Source organism: Penicillium mononematosum, assembly GCF_028829835.1.
Source record: "Penicillium mononematosum strain IBT 11891 chromosome Unknown utg000003l:1.0-8172316.0:1.0-8177699.0, whole genome shotgun sequence".
Taxonomy (NCBI): Eukaryota; Fungi; Ascomycota; class Eurotiomycetes; order Eurotiales; family Aspergillaceae; genus Penicillium; species Penicillium mononematosum.
In genome coordinates this window covers 5,560,996-5,576,981 of record NW_026643273.1, presented here as the reverse complement: position 1 = coordinate 5,576,981, position 15,986 = coordinate 5,560,996, and the positions used below count along the sequence as shown (strand labels likewise).

Sequence of the window (15,986 nt, the reverse complement as noted above, 5' to 3'; positions counted from 1 at the left end):
CCGCTTTTGGAGATAATCGTCCAAGTAACTTCGCCTTCAGACGTGATATCCGTTCTGGCATCGTTGGGTCTTCATTTCTGACAAGAGAGAAAGTGGGAGAAACACAGATTGTTCTCTGTTGTTATTCTCCCGATAAGGAAAATTTCGTACTTTTCGGACTTTTCGGACTTTTTCGTACTTTTCCGTCAATATAGCTCCAATATAGCTTCAAAGGCAAAGAGGTCAAAGGTCAAAAGAAGTTGAGAGGGGGAAACTGGGACTTGGAGTCAGCTGGGTTAGTTGATCTCCCGGCCAAGGAAAAAAGCTATGGCCTTTTTAAGGCTAATGCTGGACTAACCTACAAAGGATTGAGGGGTTTATTCGGGCATTTGGGGTAGAAAAACACAAGATGGCACATGAGAATACATATATCACAAGATTATTAGGCATCTAAATTACGGGGTTTGTTTTCTGTTAGGCGAGGAGGCATATATGTATACCTAGGTAGAGCTAAAATGCAGTATGCATAGGAGCCTTAAGCTTGGATATAACAGGTTTATTCGCAGTACCTCCAGGGCTTACGTGAACTGAGTCTAAATCGACATTCAGGCAGAGTTAAATCAACATAGAAGCCATCAGATTCGTAATCAACATAAATAGCTGAACATAAATGCCGATAACAATATATCCACTACACCAGCGCTTAGCCAGAGACAAAGGGCCGATGGTTCTTAGGGTCACTGGAACATTCCGAAGAGCTGCATCTGCAGTTGCACTCCATAACAATATATACCATCCATCTTGTCCTGTTGGGCGTAGAAGTTGACGTCGTCCTGGCTGCACACAACATATTTTCCATACAAAGTCCACACATTGGTTTGTGGTACCGGTACGGTTGTGTTCGTGGCAACTGTGTTGTTACTTCCCTGTCCGCTCGGAGTGGTAAATATGACTGGACAAGCCATTAATCCAGTATCGCTCAATCCCAGCAAATTGGTGTCGGAGGCTACACCGGCTGTCATGAATATGTCAGACTCAGTGGTGGTTGTGGTCGGGGTATTGGGGTAACAACCCAGGTGTTTTGGTTGTCGCCAAACGTCACTAGATATCTAATCAGACATCCGTCGTGAGGACTCGGAGGTTAAGGCCTAGAAGAAACTGCGAACTGGTTGGTTGCGTTTGATAGTGACAGATCACTGATCTGGGCTTAACCTATTCAATCAATATGATTAGGTGGTGATCCATTTAAGGGTGGGAGATGTTTACCATCTGCATAGAAGCTAGACAGCCCGTCGATGCCCTTGCCATATGCATACAAACTCTATAAGCCATTGGCCTGTCGCTTCTCCATTAGATGTGTATAGGCAATTGCAAAGATTGTAACCATAAGAAAATCGAAATTATGTTTTAAGATTGATGCTAAGAAGTTTGTTGTTTGATAGATATACTACCACGTATCCAGAGTTTGATCAAGGCGCTTTTGAAATCGTTTCCTATATTAATGCCCTAGAGTGCCCTATTATTCCCTTCAAAGCGCAGTGGGACGAACTCAGGGCTGGAATGGTAAGCTAAGCCATATACGGAATTAGTGTGACAGAACCTCTGGCTTGGATATTTCAGAATCCTTGATCTTCTCATCTTATGCTGCCTACCTATATATATCCTGAAACAACACCCGCTTAATCAAAACCGCCTTCTAAGGCTGACCTAGCTGAACAGACACTGCCAGATGGGGCGCATTGTCACACCATTTGCCCTCACATATTGAGTCACATCTATATTTATACCCGGGATTGGCTCGCAATCACCCTTGGCCCTTTCTCTCTAAGTAATACCTAAGTATTATGCTCACGCGGCAAAGCCCCAAATCGCCCTTATGTGACTCGATCTAACCGTGTTATATCCACGATGGATTATCGACACACGGAATCAAGAACCCTATATTGGAGACCTGAGAAGAAAAGGATCTGATCACGATAATGCATAACCCATGTGGATGTGGTGCTATAGAATCGGGGCGGCACACAAGGGCTTAGATTAGATAGCTAGAGATTATAAAATCCTTTGACTTCGTAATGATTGTCGATGAAACAACTCGTCTCGCTATCGATATATAAATCACAAAGGTATTCCCACTAGAACAGTCTATTTGCGACACACACGAAGTCTTGCCTCTATACTAAAAATAAGCTAGAGGGCCTTAGCTCCCTTGTGACTCGATTTGTCTTCGATATCCATGCCTAGATCAATGAGGTAAACGCTTTGAACAATCTATTTGGGTCAGACACGGAGTCTTGTACCACGCTGAAACTGAGATGGAGGGCCTTTCACTCTAACGTGGCTTGGTGTGTCATCTTCTAGGCTAGTGTTTCTGCTTTTGTCTGTTGGGATAACGGCATGCCAGCGTCTCCTAGCAATTCACGAGGCAATGTACGAGGTGGATTACCTTGGAGCCAGAATAGGCGTTCGTAAAAATGTCAGCTTGAATGTCTAAAGGAGGTATATGAATTCCTTCCGTGACTTGGTGGAATAAGTGCTAACTATCCTCCTAAAAGACAGATACCAACATTAACAGCTTGATATCGAGTCATCATGAGGGCTTTACCCATTATTTTCTTGGTCAATTTACTTGGTACTGGAATTGCCCATGCCCAATACTCCAACAACCCATCAACGTTGCGACCAATTGCCACAAGACCTCGAGTTCACAATACCTATGGGCCTACAGGGACTCCATGCGCAGGAAATACACCCAATGACAGATCTGTCTGGTGCAATTACAACATCGACACAGACTACGAAAATGTCGTCCCGGACACAGGTGTCACGCGCGAATACTGGTTCGAGGTTAAAGAGGTCACACTTTCTCCCGACGGATCCATGCCTTTACGTCCAGTTATGACCATCAATGGCACTTTTCCTGGCCCGACTCTTGTTGCAGACTGGGGCGACTGGGTGATCGTCCATGTCACCAACCATCTGTACCAGGCAATGAATGGTTCGAGCATTCACTGGCACGGTATTCGGCAGAACTACACAAACCCCAATGACGGTGTTCCCTCAATCACCCAGTGTCCTATTGCCCCCGGCTCGACAATGACCTATAAATGGCGAGCTATCCAGTATGGGTCCTCGTGGTATCATTCTCATGTTGGTCTGCAAGCCTGGGAAGGTGTACAAGGTGCTATTGTTATCAATGGACCGGCAACTGCAAACTATGATGTGGACAAGGGACCATTCTTCCTAAGTGATTGGACACATGAAACAGTGGATCAACTGCATCATGATGTGCAACTACGCGGCCCGGTCAGAAAGCTGTCAAATGGACTCATCAATGGCAAGAATATCTATGGGAGTGGTACAAATACTACTGGGTCTCATTTCCACATGAAGGTGGAAAAAGGCAAATCCTACCGGTTGCGACTCGTGAACCCTGCTATCGACACGCATTGGAAGTTCACTATTGACAACCACACGATGACCGTCATTGCAATGGATCTCGTTCCTACAAAGCCATATGTCACGAACGTTATCAGCATTGGAATGGGTTCGTTTCTTGGTCTCATCCTTGCTCCAAACATACAACTCCAGCTAATATCCTATACCTAGGTCAACGCTATGATGTTATAATCACAGCCAACCAGAGATCCGTAGCCGAATCTTTCTGGATGAGAGCTATACCAGCGGATGGATGTTCAAAAAATGAAATGGCTGGCAACATCCGAGGCATCGTCTACTACGGCAACGAGCCCAAACAACCGCTCACGCAGTCCTTCCCCTTCACCAACGTCTGCGAAGACGAACCAATAACGAGCCTAGTTCCGCACGTCCCCAAAAACGTCGATCCACCAATTTCACCGGTGTGGAACGAGAACGTAACAGTCAGCAAGACCCGGAACGCACAGAATTTCCTCCGCTGGCAGTTCAACTCGACCTCGATGAACGTGAGCTGGGAAAACCCGACCCTGATGCAAGTCTACCACGACGAGCCGGGCTTCTCCAATTCAAGCGGCGTGATCGAGTTGCCTTTCAAGGATAAATGGGTGTATCTATTTATCCAAAACACCGCCGTCACTCATCCCATCCACCTCCACGGCCATGACTTCTCTATTCTCGCGCAAGGACAGCCTGGGCCTGGGAAACCGCAGTGGGATGGTTCGATAATTACGCAGAACCCTCCGCGTCGGGATACGGCCGTGTTGGCTAAGAGTGGGTGGCTGCTTATTGCTTTCAAGACGAATAACCCCGGTGCGTGGTTGATGCACTGTCATATTGGATGGCATGTCGATGAGGGTTTGGCGTTACAGTTTGTTGAGCGGCAGGATGAGATTCCGGATCTTGTTGATTATGCTCCGTTTATGGAGAATTGTGCTGCATGGGATAAATACGTTGGGAGGAAGAATATCGTGCAGGAAGATTCGGGAGTGTGAGGATGTAGTACTGAGTATTTGTTTGCTAAATGATAGAGAGAGATATGTATTTAGATTGAGATGGTGGCAAGGCCTTATTTTTAATTGATTATTCTAGGTATTCCTTGAATTCCAGCTCAATTCAGACCACAGAAAAGACTACCTAGGTAGGTATCAAGAAGAATACTCTGCCTAAGCAGCTGACTATTCTTGTAGTAAAGCGGAAGGTATAAGGGTGGTTACCTATTTAGGAAGGTACCCGTGGACGTGATGCCATAAAAGCGCTTCTCCCCCTCAGATCTTCCTTTCCTTTCTATTTTCTCTTCGAGGCCTTTAACTTGGCCCCGGGAGGAGTGGCGGGGCGGCGAAGAGCCGCTCAGAAGAAGTGGCTGCGCCGGGGCCTCCCCGCATTCACAAGTTCCCCTGGAATATAAAAGCCCCCTTCGCAGGACACGGTTAAGGGACTCATCCACAACCGCACAGGAGGATCAAACAATCTTCCCTTGATCTTTTTGCCATGATCAATCCCGACGAAAGAGTCTTCTCAGAAGGCCAAGGCTATTTTGGCCTAAGGGAAAACCTCGCAACCGAAACCCACTGTAACGTCTGGGATTGGGATCAGCTGCGATGGATCAAAGTCAAAGGAACTGCTAAGATATTTCCACCTGGAGAAGATGTTGAAACCTCAGTTCTTGCGCAACTTGCCGATTATCTTTCGCCAGAGGTTCGTGCAATCACAGTAAACGATGACGGGCTTCTCACTGGAGTCTCAACAGACCCGGAAGAAGATGATACATTCTTTATTGGATATCTCCCCTTATCAATCTGTCCATCACTCGCAGATTGCCCTACCGTATATTTCTCTCAACTTCAAGAGCTCGATCGGCTTGGACCAGGTGTCGATCTCTCATCGTATGATGGTCAGAGGGTCGCATTCAAATTCAACCCTTTAGGCATGCCTCTAAGACTACAGATGTCCTGGAAGGAGATGAACATGCTCAGCAAGCTGCCACCACATCCTAATATAATACCGTTTGACCGCATTGTTCTCGAGGACGTGGAGTCTCGAGTGATCGGATTCACAACAAAGTACATCCCAGGTGGAACGCTAGCTGATGCCGATCCGAAAAGGCCTTTCCGTTTTGAATGGCTACAACAGCTTACTCAACTAGTGGATTTCCTGAACCTAGAATTAGGGATCACACATCAAGATATTGCACCACGGAATTTGCTTGTCGACCCTGAAACAGACAAGATTATCCTCTTCGATTTTGATTGGGCCGCGAATGGGAATGACGGTCTAATAAATGGTCGAGACGATGTGTCTGGTGTTGTCTTCACGTTATATGAGATCGTCACTAACGATACCCATTTTACGAGCATTCCTCACTGGGAACGAAACAAAGACATGGTGCAGACTATTGAATGGACTTGTCATCTCGAACTAGACTCTGACATGTCAAAGTTCCGCGAGTTTCTGAATGAATGGGTAGCAGCGAGAACCGATAGAGCGACAGAACAATATTCCAATGCACCCAAGCGGCTTACATGGCTGGATCTTCCAACCCCCCCCAGACTACGATGTGCCCTTTGAGCTGGGTTTGACGGAGGAAGGAGAAACTGCTTGGCGAACGGGTGGGCGTTCTAGACGCATTGCACTAGAGAAGGGGCAATACTGCTTTCGATGGGAAAGGCCACCACAAAGCAGGTTGTAGAAGAAAAATCACAATAGCAGTGGCTGATGGCTGGAATATTGTTTACCTCAGTTCGTATCGTTCAACATAATGACTTTGGATGAGACTGGACACTGGCTAAGCGGAAGGACTGGCTGCAGTAGAAGCAGCAAGAATTCCCTTTTCAATATCCCCCGTTTCTTGCATATTATTCCTCAGTAAAAGCAAATCATCAATACTTTTCCCTGAATCCTTTGCTTCCTTGAGCAGCTTGCGATAGCGGATTCGCCAGGAAAGATGGCTAATGTATATCCCTGCCTCGAGAACCACCACTAGAACATACATAATCCCCCCCTAGTATGTCGAAAGAGCCTTGTGCCGCTATTATATAAATAGGTGAGCTCCTTGTCATAGATTTCCAGGTAGAGCAACTCATACCTAACGCAAAAAGGGAAAATAGACCGCCCATCGTGTCAATGGCGAGGAAACCCCAATCTGCTAACCGTCAGCATTTGTCCATTAAGCGCTGCAGATCAGGGAAAAACTAACTGAAGCCAATCACACGTCCATCCCTCTTCCATAATTCAAAATAAGGCGGCAGTAGTCCTGCAGTAAGGAGAATGGCGGCTATAACCCCAACCACGATGTCGGGCCATGTCACACCGTCATTATATGGTATCTGTTTCGATTAGGTTTTCTATTTTTAGCAGAATAACAGAAAGGAAGAAATGATCATACCCTCAATGTCAGAATAAGAAGAGCCTCCAATCCTCCAAATAAAACAACCGTCCCCGAGCAGACCAGGACGGCCTTGGTTTTGCTATAATTACTATTGAAATTAAAGAACGGATATCAGCAATGCGGGCACAATAAATATACATACACTAAACCAGAGGGAAAGAAAGGAACCCAACTCACTGGTTATAATAAAGAACCTGACTCCAACTAACAAGAGAAAAGAACCCGAAGATCTGAGGCTGAATCTGCAACGGGATATTGACTTGCTATAGCAAGAAACCCATGAAGATAGCGGTCAGTGACATGCAGGTGCAAAGAAACATCGGAATTATTAGACAAGAAATCTCTAGGGCAATGCAACTCACCTGCAGAATCAGATATGCGCCCATTGGAACCGAGCCTGCGTGAATCACAATTGTAAGCAAACCCAACTTCAATCTTGAAGCTTTCTTTCCTTTTTCCTCTTTCCTCTTTTGGGTAATATTCCCTATATATCAAAGACTCGAAATATAACTAGGTAACCCTCTAGGCCAGAAATAAAGAAACAGACAAAACTCACAGCTTGCCCAGAGAAACATCATCGCCGCGGGAAATCCCTCTGTATTTTTACGGCGCCAGTTATACCAGATCTGTGGTATGAGTTGAATGCACCAGAGAACTGTCCCGATAGTGCCGAGGACGTTTGACGCTAATGTGATATTGTCTTCTGATGGCATTGTTGACATAGAGCGAGGTATATCATGCGTATAGCAGGGCGCTGAGTTCAAAAGGTATTGCAGATTGTAGTGACGAGACAATGCATTCACGAGTAATAGAAATTCTTGGGTGTAGACTAGATATTCACTGTATTAACTACGGTCGACGAGGTGTGCTAGTACTTATACGGAGCACTAACCCCCCAGAACCAACTAGCCCCCAAACAGCGGAAATATAATCGGAGATTTGGGATTGTGAGTGCGAATCAGAGAGAAGGTTCAGTCGCCTTATGCACAGTAGCGCATGCGCAGCGATCGTCCAGTTGAGCCAGTCATGGCTCGGTAACAGACGCAAGACGACATAGGCGGGTATTGGGATTGGGGAGGGGTTTTAGAGCCCTGATGTTGGTGAACGAGCATAGAAAATGCACGGTGATAAGTACGATGCAGAATGAACCAAGACCGGACTAAGAAATGACAAGCAGCGGTGAAGTCTTGAGGTTTGACGCAGGACTTGGCTGGTCTAGTTGATGGATCTTTGCGATCGGTGCATTGGCCTATGGTGGAGGTGGGGATGTTGCTTCGAGTGAAGGTGATAGTTAGTCTATCTGGGAAGTGAGAAGAAGGGGAAGAAGAAAGAACATGTTGTTTCTAGAGATATTGATACCAATTTTGAGCGGAAGGCTCGTTTGCTAGATATAAATATTCTCAGTTTGGTCAAGCAAGAACTAACTGTAGAGTTTGAGCTCGAGAGTACCAGAATAAAGCCTATAAGATATGCTGATTACGGTAAGAGGGGGGGTAAACCTAGGCTTATGAGCAAGACTAGATGGGCTAATAGATGCATAAGGAGTATTATGGGATTTAGGGCTATAGTATGCAGGTTTGTTTCCTTTTCTTGTGCATTGCGTTTGCATTTTGTGATTGCACACGACGGGTTTGATCTGGGTTGGGGCAGATAGAGGGAAGTCATTAATATAGATAAGTTGGGCATCGGAGAAATATAGGACTAATGAATACTTATAGACAGAAACTATTCGAATATCAATACAGTACCCTATCTGCCACTCTATTCTACAGTATTGTTCATTAATTCTCCGGTGCACCCCACCTATCTGATAGTGGAACCTAGGTACCTGACTCTCCAACGACTATCAATGATGTGGTGTCCGAGCTGGCCGAGGCAAAGAGCGATACAGGCGTCTCAAGGGCAGGAAACACCTTGCTAAAGTTCTGATCAAGACTGATAAATCAAGCTGCGTCAATTCATGTTATATACTAAGATTCCTTACATCGAAACATTGAATAGCGTACAGGAAATGCATTGCATTAAGATACAAGTCAAGCACACCCCCGGCTTTGATTCAACATGTAAATCTTATGATTCATAGTCAAATTAGATGCAAACAGTCGATATCAAATAGGGCACATAGTCTATATCATAAAATATATTGTGTGCTCAAAATTAGCTGGGTGTTCTAGAACTTCGAAGGACCCACGGGTGTCCAAGTGTCCAGGTGGATTCGACAAATTACGTAGACGCACACGGAGTAAACGCACAATATGGTGAATTGCACTGTCTACAGTCAAGAGATCGCTATCCTAGCATATAGGCACCATCTCACATGTTTATTTTTCTTTCATGTACGGAGTAGAAAACAAGTGTTTCATCGGAATCAACAGACCCCAATTCTAAACCCTATTCCAACATGATCATGGAGAATAGCACCCCAGCCATGAAGCAGCATAAAGGAAAGACGCAGGATAACCACCCGCTAGAGCAAAAACCCAAAACCCCAAATCACAAAAAAAAAGTACCAAGAAGAGAAAGGACATGCAACACAGAACAGAAGGAGGCCATCAAGACATCACGTTAAAGGAACCAAAAAAGTACACACACACACATCGAGGTTGGATCCGAAGGGTATCAAGGGGAAGGGAAACAGATTTTGCGACAGAACAAATGACAAGGAACTCGGACAAAAAGAAGAGACATCATGCATACGGACCAGAGATCACAGAAGGATCAGATAGTTCGAGGGCGCAATGCCAGTATCTCCATTTTGCTTCCGAGCCTGCCACCATCGGCCGCTCACATCGGATACTTCCAAGATCTCGTGCTTGGCGAAGCTGATTTCATTGGCGTCTTCCGGGTTGGCGTCATATGAGTAGATCGCCTTGGCCCGGTAAGGGTATTCCGTTGGCTGGGGCACTTCGCCCACTTCTTGCTCGCCGTTACCCGGAGTCGAGGGGTTGGGGGTACCGAAGCGAGGCGCAGAGGATGCCCGTTCGGCGCCGGGCGCGCCACCGGGGTATCCGGAGACGGGGACGAGGTCTCGAAGCCGCCTAGTTGGGCGGAGGTGTACATCTGCGGGGTGTTGTTGGTTGCCACGGTATCTGGGCGGGCGCCGAATGTGCTGGACATGGGGCGGCTGCCGCGGTAGGAGGGATCGCCCGGCTGTTCCTTGTTCAGGGCGAAGGAGTCGATGAAGCCGCGGTGGGTGGCCTGGGGTGTGGAGCCGAAGTAGAAGATCCAGAGGATTATGACCATGGAAAGGAGAATGAAGCCTGCACCTGCGGCTTGCATGGAGGCTTGTTTTCCGTAGATAAGGTTGTTTGCGCTCGTGGATGTTAGGACGAGGCCACAGGCAAGGTAACCGACGATCTGGAGACATTGTCAGTACTAGAGTCTCGTAATGTTTATGCATGGAGGAGCCATCATACCGCGACGCCATAAACGTGGCCCGTGTCAGTGCCAAAGGTCGTGACGAGGCCCACAATGACACAAAACATGTATGAGATGGCCCACCATGAGTAGTTGGGATATTGGGTTTGCACGTCGGCGATGATAGATGCGATGAAAGCAATGAGCCATGCCAGCTAGAATTGTATGTTAGTCTATGTCGAGTCATGTAGGAGTAAGTCGAACGAACAATCGAGATCGAGATGGTCATGAGCGCGAATGGATCGCCTAGGATGTTGCTAGGCCGGAATTTCGCCATGTTGGATTTGCGGATTGGGTTAGGCTGTGGAATGGAATTGGTATGAAATGATCGAAGAAAAAGAGGGAATGGCGATGGGCGATGAGCGATGAGCGATGCGCTTGTATATAAGAGTTGTTGATTGTAGGGTCCTGAACGAGGCGGACGGGAAGGAGTGACTGCGGTTAGTTAGTGTGGGAATGACAGATGTGATTGCATGTGCCAATGAAATAGAGCAATATAAAAGAAAGACATAGGGAGATGTTTTAAAGTACCTAAAACAGAAGTGGGTTCAGAGACAATCCGTGGGGATGGAAGAGGTTGGGAGTCAAAAGAAAGAATCTCCTTGCAGAGAGAAAAATCAGCACCAGGCTGGAAAAAAGAAACAAGAGATAGAATCAATCAATAAAAAGAAAAGAATAAAAGAGTGGATAAGATTGACAGTTGAAAGAAGAAGAGGAGAGAGGGAAAGATAAAAAGGAGGAAAAGTGGCAGATACGCAGTGGAGTCCGGGCCCCCTGGAAATCGACGGTCTCGATTCTCTTTGGAAATTAACGAAATTAAGGAAATTACTTGGACTTGATCGGTTTAATATGATAATAAATAATTGGAGAATCTTAGTTTAAATTACTCGATTTACTTTTCCTCATTCTCTAAACATAAACAATGAAAAATGAACTCGATCTGGAAATCTATAAATATCCGGTTAGTCACATCCGCTTTGTGGATGTCTTAGGTACCTCTGTATTCTATAATATTGGCCATATTACGAGAAGAGATTCTTAATGCCTCAGATTGGCAAAATCATCATCAATTCGGGCCTATGGCGCAGCGGTATGTTACCACCACTTCGAAGGTGTCCAATTCAATTACTAATAATCGTCCAGGTAGCGCGTGAGATTCCAGACCTCAAGGTCATCCGTTCAAATCGGGTTGGGCTCAACTTTCCTTTCTTTTTTCGTTTTCTTTTTTTTTTTACTTCCTCAAGACATTCTGCCTGCATATGCGAATAAATACCCAATTGTGACAAGTTAGTAGTCAATACACCGCATTCTTTACATCACCGACCACAGTTTGCGGGGGAAGGAAATGGGGTAGGTTAGCGCATTCCAATTGACTTCAAACGTTCCAATCCATCCGGATGCAATGACGTCGGGAGGAACCTTGGAATGTAACTACAAGCACTTAATTGTTGGCAGGGGCCTAGCCTGGCGCATAGCTTTCTTTGTATACGCCATCTGAGAACGTATGAACTTCGCAGCTTGACCGAGCTGGAGATCATCATACATACACGGATGTTAAACTTAGGAATATCCCATATGTGCTGATTCGAGATAAAAACACCGTGCGCCCAAATCAGAGGTATCATAGCAAAAAAGCAGACAACAGCAACAGCAACAGCCAGAGACATCACCCCCCTCCAGTTCCTCCGCAGAATATCATCCAAAACAAGACCATTTCGGAAGACTCCCCTCTAAACTTCCTCCCTCCCCTTCCTAACAACCTCCCCCCTCCTGATCTCTCTCTCCACATCCTCAAGTCTCCCCTCCCACTCAGCCCAGCACTCCCCACTCCCAACAAGCCCAACATCATACCAGCGCTGCAGCACGCGTGCCGTGCGCACACGTAGATCCGAGATCTCAGCTGCCTGCTCACTCTGCGTCTGCGCGAGCCGGTCTAGCTGTGGCTGCAGGTCGATTAGTGCTGCGGAGCTCTGCGCGTCCGGCACGGGGAGGTCATTTAGTGATGTAAGGCGCGAGGCGGTTTCGGGGAAGGCGGTGGCGTAGGAGAGGACTATTGAGGCTAGGGTTTGGGTTGTGAGGCCTTCAGGGATTTCGTGGGGTGGTGTCGTTTGGAAGAGGTCGGGGTTTCGGTCGTCTGGTAGGATTTGTGTTAGTGTGGAATTGAATGAGATGGCTCGGAGGATAGTGGAGGGTTAATCATGCAGATATCAGATAGGAATTCAGGTAGGGAGAGGGTAAGAATGAGCGGGTTCAAAGCGCATGTAAATAACATCATCACTGGTCACATACGGAGTTGTAGAACATCCCGTACGGCTGGTACACTCCGACTAAGCCGTTCTAATTCTGATTCTAGCCGCGCCAGTCGGCGGGTGACTGTCTCGTCGAGGGATGCGGGCTTTTCGGGTGCGGTAGGGACGCCGGTCCAGTCTGTGGCGCCGGTGAGGAGGTAGGTGAGGCGGCGTAGGCGCGCCTCGAGGAGCTCAATAGTGGCTCCGGCCACTGCATCACTTTCTAGGGCCATGGTCTGTAGAGATCAAAGACCAATTGGGGTAATTGCGAGATTGACTGAGAAAGGGTGCCAGGAGCTTGGTGAGGTGCAAACATAGCAAAATGTGGGGACAAGCTTATCAGTTAGCTGTACCAGAGTACAAAGTGTACATCGTATAGGACTTTGGAAGGCTTCTATGCAAGGATCCATCTACTATAATGTGGGATTCTTCTTATAAGATCGATGCTTGCTTTGGGCGTCCATTACCGTCTGACCACTTGACACATAGCCGAAGCTTGACATTGCTCTACAGTATCTACATATTCATCGTTCACTCATTATTCATAGGCTTCCCCGCATGCTTCATTCAATGCTACTTCGCATGCTCTAGATGACGCGCCATTTCCTCATCATCAGCATTATTCCACCCTGAGTCCATCTGTGGGCCAATAGGCGCCGTGGAGTGAGTTGCGGCGGCACGATGACCCAGAAGACTCGCTCCGGGTTTCTCCTGCATCTCTTGGCTGGGTTTTGGCTCGTCGTCGAACCCGGAGACTTCATAGTCAAAGACATTCACCTTTGTTGCCATCTCTGACATTTCAGGCTGTCCTTTGTGTTGAGTTTCCGCATTGTTCGCCTCCGCCCCGGGATCTTCCTGGTCACTGAAGATTATGGTCGGGGTATTCCCAAATTCGTCCCCAAAAGCATCGTTGTCTCTGTTCACGAAGCCCTGCTTTCAGTTAGCCGAAAACTCTAGAACTATCTGAGGAAGACTGTGGATCTTACCTGAAGCTGTGACGGCGCAGGATCCACTTGTGCATTCACGGCAGTCTCGCTTGCATAGACAAGTAAGACAGAGCTCCACTCTTCACGAGCGGCTTGGAGGACTTCATTCTCTTGAACTTTCCGAACAGTGTAGCCGACAACCTCGTTATCCTGTGTGCCTGCAGTGTTGCCTTGGGCTTTTTGTTTTTCGGCTTGTCGGGCTTTTCCATCTTCCGCCGAGAAGCTGATACGCCACCACTGGTAGTCATTGCTGTTTTCAGTGTCCGAGTCCATATCCATCAGGTGCCCTGGGGCAGTTGTTTTTGGATTCGATAAAACGTAAGTCACATGTGGTTCGGTGCATACGCCTCGTAGCGTATACTTGTAGACAGGGGGCTCGGAAGGTGATTTGGGAGGTTCGGTAAGTGTCTTTGATATCTCACGGAGAGACATCACGGCACTCTGCTTTCTAAGTTCGAGTTCTGCGCTCGGGTTATTAGCCGACAGTTTGAGTATGATAGTAATGGCTGTCTTTACCTTTGAGCTTGGCTTCTATGTTTGTGGCAATTGCTCTCAATTTCTCTGCAACTCGCGTTGTCTCTGCATCTGCCGCTCCGGAGCTGGACTGATCAGGCTCGCTTATTTGCCCGGCGCAACCACTGGCACCGCCTGGGCAGCTTGTTCGAGGAGTTCCGTGATCGTCGAGCTCCCCACGGGGTCCCGTGGGATGGTATAGCGATGAATGAGTTGTTCGAGCTTCAACACATCTCCCTGTATCTGCTGTCGTTTTGCACGAAATTCACGAGCAAGATCTCGGCAGCTGCTAAGATACCGATCTGGATAAAACACAGAATGAATATCCACACCCACAGGTTTTGGCTTTTGAAGAGCATCGAGTCTAATGACTAGTACCTCTGCTAAGTGTTCAAGCCATGCGTCATCGAGCTCCTTCCCTGGTCTGTCAGACCATAAAGCAGAATCCAAAACGTCATAGAGTGTTTGGTCATTGTCCTGCTCAACAGGAGGCTCAAAAGTGAAGAGTTCCCTGGTATCGGGCTCAGAAAACTCGTGGAAAGGTTCTTTCCTGTATGCATGTGATGTGAATATGGTTGCCAGTGGGTTTTCAGGATCTGCCTTAATGGCTGCACCATGCCATGCTTCCAAAAACCTGGTGACGACCTCCTCCGAATCTGCCGATAAGGATGACATGCTGTTGATTTTTGCCAAGCTGTCGCTGCTGCCAAAAGCACGTTTCGTGGTATCCATAAAAGCCATCAGCCGCTGGGTTTCGTGAATGATATCATCCCAGTCGCTATCCCCGGTCTTGCCATCATTCACCGTAACAATCTTCGGCAGGTTAATCGATTGCCCGTTCCACCACTGCGAGTCATGGCCGTAGTCAAATAGCGGTTTGTTCCGCAGGAGCAAAGCTTCTCGTGCGAGGGGAATACTATGGAGAATCGTCAAAAGCCCTCCGAGGTAAATGCCCTCAGGGTTGGGGCGGATGAACGCAGGCTCTCCCTCTACTCTTTTGCGGTCTTCCGGGTCTGGGCTAATCATGACTTCTTCGGAAGATGTGTTGAACAAGGTCATCGCCCAAGCACCTTCTTCGTAGTGATCTCGAGTTGCTTTGGTGAACTGCGGCTGTTTCTGCAATGTCACCCCGGTTTCCTGCTGTCCCATCTCCGAGTTCAATGACATAGCAACAGCTTGCTGTAATTCCTTTTCTTCGCGTTCCGCCAGACTGAGACCTTGTCCAGAACCTTCTATATCGTCAACCCGCAAGTTAGTATACCTCTTGCAGTTGAAATGTCAAGATCGTAATACCTTTCGGAGCGGTCCCAACAGAATCTTGATATCCAGTATTTTGTCCTGGATCGCGTATATCCGTTCGGGAAGGAGGACGAGAGGGCGGCGCTGTCGCTGGAATTGGTGGCGCATTGTCCTGTTGGGCAAAGTCCCATGCTGGGGCGGGGTATGTTAATTGCAAAACCGAACCCGCATAAGTAGGTGATCTTACTAGAGCTTCTGTTATCATGCCAGTAGGTAGGTATCGGCTTTGAGATGTCAGATCATAACCGGGAGTTGCTGCGCGTCACCAAATTTACCTTGAGCTGAGACCCTGTCGGATCCTCGAAGTACGCGTTGATCGCTTTCTGTGAGTCGAGGTTGTTTGCCTGCAGGGGATAATTTAGCAGAGATATTATTGATCAACCAGGTGCACCTGTTTCCTACCTTCAAGAAGTCGATGGCTTGCTCGCGCGTCGTGCTTGTGAAGCCGACGAAGTCGGCGATAGCATCCTCGGTCGGTTCGGAGGCCATGTCTGGTTCTGCGCTAGAACTGAAAATCAATGGATCAATGTACAAGCATGACAAGAGATACAAGAAGCAAATAGAACAAAGCAAATGAAGGCAGAAGAGTTGGGAGAAGAGAAAGAAAGACAAAGACAGAAATGTCGCAACGGAGCTTCCCCACCACATGACGCCAAGCGTCATTCCGCTATTTGCGTCTCT

The 15,986-nt window shown here is 47.3% G+C and overlaps 6 protein-coding genes across 6 annotated transcripts; 2 read left to right on the top strand and 4 right to left on the bottom strand.

Annotated features, from left to right (window-relative positions):
• Positions 1-2,571: 2,571 nt before the first annotated feature.
• N7519_007135 (CAZyme family AA1) lies at positions 2,572-4,409 on the top strand (the record flags this gene model as incomplete). Its single annotated transcript, XM_057293911.1, has 2 exons — positions 2,572-3,526; positions 3,589-4,409. The coding sequence occupies 2 exons, from the start codon at positions 2,572-2,574 to the stop codon at positions 4,407-4,409; spliced, it is 1,776 nt and encodes a 591-aa protein (XP_057148722.1).
• A 496-nt stretch (positions 4,410-4,905) lies between these two features.
• Positions 4,906-5,982, top strand: N7519_007134 (uncharacterized protein; the record flags this gene model as incomplete). The annotated part of the gene is made up of 1 exon (XM_057293910.1): positions 4,906-5,982. The coding sequence occupies one exon, from the start codon at positions 4,906-4,908 to the stop codon at positions 5,980-5,982; it is 1,077 nt and encodes a 358-aa protein (XP_057148721.1).
• Positions 5,983-6,199: 217 nt separating this feature from the next.
• N7519_007133 (PQ-loop repeat-containing protein) lies at positions 6,200-7,515 on the bottom strand (the record flags this gene model as incomplete). The annotated part of the gene is made up of 7 exons (XM_057293909.1): positions 6,200-6,379; positions 6,405-6,556; positions 6,611-6,740; positions 6,800-6,890; positions 6,980-7,065; positions 7,165-7,286; positions 7,359-7,515. 7 exons carry the CDS (start codon positions 7,513-7,515, stop codon positions 6,200-6,202), a joined length of 918 nt encoding a protein of 305 aa, XP_057148720.1.
• A 1,994-nt stretch (positions 7,516-9,509) lies between these two features.
• Positions 9,510-10,496, bottom strand: sho1 (osmosensor SHO1; the record flags this gene model as incomplete). The annotated part of the gene is made up of 4 exons (XM_057293908.1): positions 9,510-9,840; positions 9,861-10,159; positions 10,219-10,374; positions 10,428-10,496. The coding sequence occupies 4 exons, from the start codon at positions 10,494-10,496 to the stop codon at positions 9,510-9,512; spliced, it is 855 nt and encodes a 284-aa protein (XP_057148719.1).
• Positions 10,497-11,949: 1,453 nt separating this feature from the next.
• N7519_007131 (putative nuclear distribution protein RO10) lies at positions 11,950-12,740 on the bottom strand (the record flags this gene model as incomplete). Its single annotated transcript, XM_057293907.1, has 2 exons — positions 11,950-12,353; positions 12,509-12,740. The coding sequence occupies 2 exons, from the start codon at positions 12,738-12,740 to the stop codon at positions 11,950-11,952; spliced, it is 636 nt and encodes a 211-aa protein (XP_057148718.1).
• Positions 12,741-13,080: 340 nt separating this feature from the next.
• Positions 13,081-15,794, bottom strand: N7519_007130 (ubiquitin-associated-like domain-containing protein; the record flags this gene model as incomplete). Its single annotated transcript, XM_057293906.1, has 8 exons — positions 13,081-13,437; positions 13,494-13,954; positions 14,010-14,097; positions 14,139-15,238; positions 15,300-15,437; positions 15,493-15,529; positions 15,581-15,649; positions 15,708-15,794. The coding sequence occupies 8 exons, from the start codon at positions 15,792-15,794 to the stop codon at positions 13,081-13,083; spliced, it is 2,337 nt and encodes a 778-aa protein (XP_057148717.1).
• Positions 15,795-15,986: the final 192 nt, after the last annotated feature.